Source organism: Urtica dioica, chromosome 9, assembly GCF_054948205.1.
Source record: "Urtica dioica subsp. dioica isolate 48M chromosome 9, U.dioica_male_clone48M_v1_H2, whole genome shotgun sequence".
In the NCBI taxonomy this organism is placed as follows: Eukaryota; Viridiplantae; Streptophyta; class Magnoliopsida; order Rosales; family Urticaceae; genus Urtica; species Urtica dioica.
Window position 1 is genome coordinate 21,609,242 of NC_142764.1, and position 6,781 is coordinate 21,616,022.

At 34.6% G+C, this 6,781-nt stretch overlaps 1 protein-coding gene across 1 annotated transcript; it reads left to right on the forward strand.

Annotated features, from left to right (window-relative positions):
• Positions 1-821: 821 nt before the first annotated feature.
• Positions 822-5,972, forward strand: LOC149385774 (WD-40 repeat-containing protein MSI4-like). The gene is made up of 15 exons (XM_089625667.1): positions 822-1,148; positions 1,568-1,631; positions 2,050-2,136; positions 2,234-2,296; positions 2,419-2,484; positions 2,619-2,693; positions 2,838-2,913; positions 3,319-3,544; positions 3,830-3,911; positions 4,320-4,393; positions 4,521-4,632; positions 4,753-4,827; positions 4,965-5,035; positions 5,395-5,494; positions 5,642-5,972. The coding sequence occupies exons 1-15, from the start codon at positions 1,021-1,023 to the stop codon at positions 5,735-5,737; spliced, it is 1,395 nt and encodes a 464-aa protein (XP_089481793.1). The 5' UTR covers positions 822-1,020; the 3' UTR covers positions 5,738-5,972.
• The last annotated feature ends 809 nt before the right edge of the window (positions 5,973-6,781 follow it).

Below are 6,781 nucleotides of genomic sequence, written 5' to 3' on the forward strand. Positions count from 1 at the left end.
CGTTACATAAAGCTCTTCAAATTGTACTGTTTCCGTCGTGTATTCAGAGAAAATCGGACAAAAAGAAAAGGAAAAACGATTTTCGGGAGAAAGATGTTTGCTAAGAAGATGATACAGTCAGAGAGAGAAAGAGAGAAGAAAGAACAGGATGGTTGGATTGGGAGGTGGGAAAAAAAAAAAAGAATCGACAGCTCAATTGAAATAATCATTTCCTTGAAGAAATAAATATTAAAAAAACTATTACATAATAAAAAATGAATTGATGGTTTGATACTGATGCACGGAAAATGAGAGACATTATGATATGAAGGGAAAGTGTAGTGGTATACAATTGTTAAAAATATAAAATAAAATAAAGATAAAATATTTATAAGAGAACAAATTACAAATTTGTATATATTATGAAATAATTATATAAAAACTGTATACTACGTACAAAATTATATCTTAAATACCATATATTTTACGAGCATAAATATTGGAAGGTATATACCTGTACATATATATATAATATAATGTAACATTATTTTTGTTCGATTTTTCATCTGTACGTCAGTTTTTCGTTAAAAATGGCATTTGAAAACGGCGTATAAGTTGCCATTATTCACATTTTTTCATTCGATTTTCCGTAAATTACGAGGCTCAAAACGGCGTCGAAAACGGCATTTCGAACCTTGTTTTATTGCAATTAGGTATTTTCAGGATAAAAAGAGGTACTATCAGAATAAAAATATGAATCGAAATATTTTCGAAATTATTTTTAAAACGAGGTGACTCGTGTAATTGTTTTTTAGTAGTATAACGACACGACTGAACTCAACTCGCTCGCTAAACAGTACAAAATCAGTGCAGTGACACGCAGGCAAACATCTTTTTCGCTCTAGAGAGCGAGATAGAGAGAGAAAGAAAGAGACGAAGTCCCGAGGACGACGAACCAGTCCGATCGAGCGGGAATATCGAGAAACTGCGTACGAAGAGAGGAAGAGAAACGATTCGAACCGAGCTCAGACCGAGTCGCAGATGAAGGAGAAAGGGAAATCAGCCGAGTCGAGCGTGGAAGAGAGGTACACGCAGTGGAAATCCCTCGTCCCTGTCCTCTACGACTGGCTCGCCAATCACAACCTCGTTTGGCCTTCTCTCTCTTGCCGGTCAGTTTCCACTCTCTCTCTCTCTCGCTGTTCTTCGTTTTTTTGCTGTATTTGTGGCTTGTTTGGATACCAAGAGAATGCGGTTTCCTGAATAATAAAACTGAGAAGAATCAGAGGTAGAAAAGTTGAGAATGTACTTGTGTTGTGGATTGTACTTTCGTGATTGTTGAAAATTGGAAGAACAGTTTTAGCTTTTTTTTTAGGGTTTAGGGTTTTATAGTTCTTATTATTATTTTTTTTATGGAGAAATTGTGCTGTTTGGGTTTCTTTATTCGGTTTTGTTCACTTCATACGAGTGTACACTCAAACTCATCGTGATTAAGTTGCGTCTCTTGCATTTGGGTATAATGTACCTCCTACGTTCTTTTAGAAGCAGTGGAGATTGACGGTTTTGTGCATATTTCTGATGATATTCGCAGATGGGGCCCACAATTAGAGCAAGCCACTTACAAGAACCGCCAGCGACTTTACCTTTCCGAGCAGGTTAGTGAGAGAGACCATTGTTTACCCTGTCTCACACATTTCAATCCTTTTCTTTTCAAAAGTATTGTTTTGTTTTGAATTATATGACGCTACTGGGCAAGTTAGGAACCACATTTGTTCTTTATGGTATTGGAGTATTGATAGATAGTGAATACAATTCCGAGCATTTGGGATTATTGTTTGGTTTTTTTGTTCTTTGGAGTGATCAAGGTTTTAGCATGTTAATCATTGCAGAGTTAATTGTGCCGAATTACGAAACATTTGCTGTGACTGGGGGTTATCTGTTTGATTTGAATTGAAATAGATATTAAATCCATCCGCTCGTGTAATAAAACATTGGAAGCACGGGTGCTTCATTTTGGTTTTTATTTTATTTGATTTATATATGATTTTAAGCTTCTCAACTTTTTCTGTTCAGACTGATGGCAGTGTTCCAAATACGCTGGTTATAGCAAACTGCGAGGTTGTGAAACGTAGGGTTGCTGCTGCAGAACACATATCTCAGGTAATGTGTCTACACATATCTCAGGACATGTGCTATTCTATTTTTTTGGCGATTATTTCGTTTGCTAATTGCTGTGCCTTTCAATTGAGTGTCACAGTTTAACGAAGAAGCACGGTCTCCCTTTGTAAAGAAGTACAAAACCATTATTCACCCGGGTGAGGTATGAATAGCAAAATGATATCTTAAATAGCGTACAAAAAGTGAGATATCCTATCTTCATGGATTCAAAACACTTGGTCTTGAAAAAAAATTAACTATTTAAAATGATGTGGTAATTTCTAGGTGAACAGAATCAGGGAACTTCCCCAGAACAGTAAGATAGTAGCTACACATACTGACAGTCCCGATGTAAGTAATTTTAATTTTTTGTGTGTGATTTCTATGGTCAAATTTGTACTCTCTATCATTTGAAAATACCTATACAAGTTAAAAATTTATAATTGGAAGCTCATTGTAATTTATGTTTTTGAAAAACGAAACAGGTTCTCATTTGGGACGTTGAGTCTCAACCTAATCGACATGCTGTATTGGGAGCTGCGACTTCTCGTCCTGACCTGGTACGACTTATTTTATTAAGAGAAGATACCTGTTTGAATTCACTGATTTAGATTTGCTACTTTATGACTTGCATATATCACTTCAATGTATTGATTACTCTTCCATATTCTTGTATGTGTCTTGCTTATTCGGTTATCATGCAGTTATTAACTGGCCACAAAGATGATGCTGAATTCGCTCTTGCTATGTGCCCAACAGATCCTTATGTCTTGTCTGGAGGTTAGAGACTCACTAATTATGGGTTTATTATGTTAGGTAACTGTGTTATAATACATAACTTAATGATGTCCAAGAAATAAGAAACAATAATGTCTTAAGTTGGTTACCTGTGCTACGGCCTTAATTGTAATGTGTTTTTTTTTTTTTTCATTATTAGACTACTTGAGGCAAGAGCAAACATTTTAGACCAGTATTGTAATTAATTAACAGCGATATAATATTATGTTTACAACTTGATTATGAGTTCAATGTTCGCTTACATCTTGTTTCGATAACCTTTCTAATTTTTGTTTCATTTTTATTAGTTTATTGTACTTTGATGACCATTCCCAGCCAATTAAGCTAACGACCTTGACTAGACTTCTCCTTTAAAGCATTCCTGAACGAAATAGATGTTTATAACAGGTAAGGACAAGTTGGTGGTTTTGTGGAGTATTCAGGACCAAATCTCGACCTTAGGATCAGACTCAGCAGCAACCAAGTCTCCAGGATCTGGTGCCTCCAATGCTAAACATGGCTCTAAGGCTGATAAGAATCAACATAAACCGGCAGAAATCCCTTCTCTTGGTCCTCGAGGTGTCTACCAAGGGCACGAAGATACCGTTGAAGATGTGCAGTTTTGCCCTTCAAGGTATACCTATTATAATAAAATTATAATGGCACAAATAAAAATACATATTACATAGTAGTTGCCTCAGTGCTTGTATCTTTGAACATAATATTGTGACCATCCCACTTAGCCTTCCATTCCCTTTTATTCGTTCTGTTCATTTACATTTGTTCAGCCCAATTAACCGCTCTTTTTCTTTTTTTCCCCTTTGCAGTGTTAGCTTAAAACAATCATGTATTTTCTCTATATTTGGTCTCCTTTAACGTTCTAAGAATATTGATCCCTTATTTTTTTGATGAATTGAAGTGCTCAGGAGTTCTGCAGTGTAGGCGACGACTCTTGCCTCATTCTATGGGATGCTAGATCGGGGACTTCCCCTGCTGTGAAGGTATTAATTATCTCCCATTTGTAATTTTAACAGGACTTCCATATCCCCTGTATCTTTTGGTTTTTGGATAGTGATGATCGGTAAAAACATTCCATAGTGGTTCACGACTTTTTAGCTTTGTTATTAAAATATCCAGATGCAATTTAAGCATGTTACACTAAGAAGAAAAAATATCAGCAATGTTATGCATTTTGTTAACTTACCGCTGCTTTGAATGTCTGATAACAAGAATATTTTTTTGGGTTAATAGCATATTCATACAGTCATGATTCATATTGATGTGTTTTTAATATTCTTCTAATCAAGTCGGTTCTATATTTTGCTGCGAATGTACGTGCATTCTTATTTTCTTTATGTCGATATTAGATATGGATTTCCTGATTTTTTTTATAAAATAAATTTGAGCAGGTTGAGAAAGCGCATGAAGCTGATCTGCATTGCGTTGATTGGAACCCTCATGATGTTAATCTCATTCTTACAGGGTATCTTATTTGCTTGTCACTAAAACATAACTGTTTTTTGTTTATAGCATTATGCTTTTCTTTCAACATCTGTTTGAGCTGAATTATAAACAGAGGCTTATTCAGAACCGTCTGCTTTAAAATTTAGGTCCGCTGATAATTCGGTTCGCATGTTTGACCGGCGAAATCTCACTTCTGGGGGTGTTGGTTCACCGGTGCATATATTTGAGGGTCATAATGCTGCGGTCCTCTGTGTGCAGGTAACCCATAAAATTTCCGACTTTTGTATTTACACTTGTTATATTATGGCTTCCATTTCCAAAACAACAGTTTGGGTCATTTAGTTTTACATATGATAAATATTTGTGTTTTTCCTCCAGTGGTCTCCAGACAAATCTTCTATTTTTGGAAGCTCGGCTGAGGATGGAATTTTGAACATCTGGGATCATGAGAAGGTCTGATAGGGTTCTATATTCCGTAACATATAAGAAAGTTTATAACTAATTTTGTTGATCAAAGGCATGCTAATATTTTCATGTAATTTTGTATCTTTTTCACATCGATAATCTAAGCTCTTCAATTCCTTTTCCAGATCGGTAAAAAGGAAGAGTCAGCCGGACCGAAAGCACCGGCGGGGTTGTTCTTTAGGCATGCTGGTCACAGGTACACATAGTCATCTCCAAGAAAAAAAATGCCGTTATTTATGGCTTTTGAATGATACAACTTTTTTTAAATATTGATGAAAAGAAATGCTACTTATAGGACCGAAACTCTGATCCCCAAGACTAGGACTTCCTGGATAAATATGATGATTACAGCATAATGAATCCTACTCCTAATCCTTGATATGATGAAATTTTTTGGAAACAAAATCGTTTAAAAAACTAATTTATGCATTCCTGAGTGAACAAGAAATTTATTATTTTCTTTGCTTTGTTTGGAATGTGTTTCGATAAGTTTCTGAGCCAATAACCGCCAACCGGTATAATCGTTCTTCATTTTGAATAAATCTGTTGTTGTAGGGACAAAGTGGTTGATTTCCACTGGAATACTTCTGATCCTTGGACTATTGTAAGTGTGTCCGACGACTGTGAAAGTACAGGAGGAGGTGGAACACTGCAGGTAAATAATAATAAATTAAATTTTATAATTGTATTTAAATCTCGTTTAGAACTTACTTGATATAGAGATTCTAGGGATTTTTTTTATTATTATTATTTTTTCGGTGGTGAACTATGGGGATGCTTAATTTCTTGCTTTGATGTGCAGATATGGCGAATGATCGATCTGATTTACAGGCCCGAGGAAGAGGTCTTGGCCGAGCTAGACAAGTTCAAGTCTCACATCTTGACCTGTGCCTCGTGAAGATGCCTCTGGGACCAAAGAAGCTTCTATCTCGGTACTCTAATTCGTGGAACGAGCAACGATTATCACTTGGATTGGATGTTTAGTTTACCAAGTTAAGTTGGGTAATGTTTTGTCTTATTTATTTAATCTTTCTGTCTACTGAACGTGTAAAAACTTCGATCACTCTCTGGGATATTCTGCTCCAAACCCACTGATTTTTACTACTATCTAATCCAAGGTATTCGTTGCTCTTTGTAGGGTTTCTAATATAATCTTTTGCCAATTTAAGCATATCAAAAAAGAAACTGTTTGAACTCTAGGCCTTAAAATGATTCTCTAAATAATAAATTATTATTATTAATATATATATATATATATATATATATATATATATTACCTACATTCAACATGTCAATATTCGCATGTGAATGTTAGAGCATTTCTCGATGGCATATCTCTCATGCTTTGCATAAGTGTAAAAGAAATTAGCATTTCACTTTACTTATTTATTTGATTTATTTTTTATTGAGTAGTTGATATCAAGTTAAACTAGCCTGTGTTTTGAGATGTGCATAAACATCATATTGAGTAATTGTCGATATCAGAACACTATTTGAATTAAATTTTGAGCTTTTATATATAAATAACATCCGTTTAAATAATTTTTTAGTAGGTATGACAACATCCTAATTGTTTTTCAACACGCAAATCAATTGAAAGCCTTATCACGTGACACCGGATATATACACATGAGTTTTGCGTGAAAAGGAAACATTCACAAATGTGTAAAATACACTCAACTCCCCCATTTAAAGCATCTGATTTTGACCTATTCTTTAAGTTGTATTAAAAGATGTAAATATGTGAGTTACAAGATTTTTAAGTGAACCGGCTTGTAAAAAAATACCTACTTTATAATAAGAGACTTGTTAATTAGCTTGTTTATAAGTAGAAGTTAAAATTATAGTTTAATGATCAACTTATTTAAGATAATGACATTAAATTAAATTGGATTTTCAAAATTCCATTTTTCCCAATTGGAACAGATCGTTCAGAAAGAAA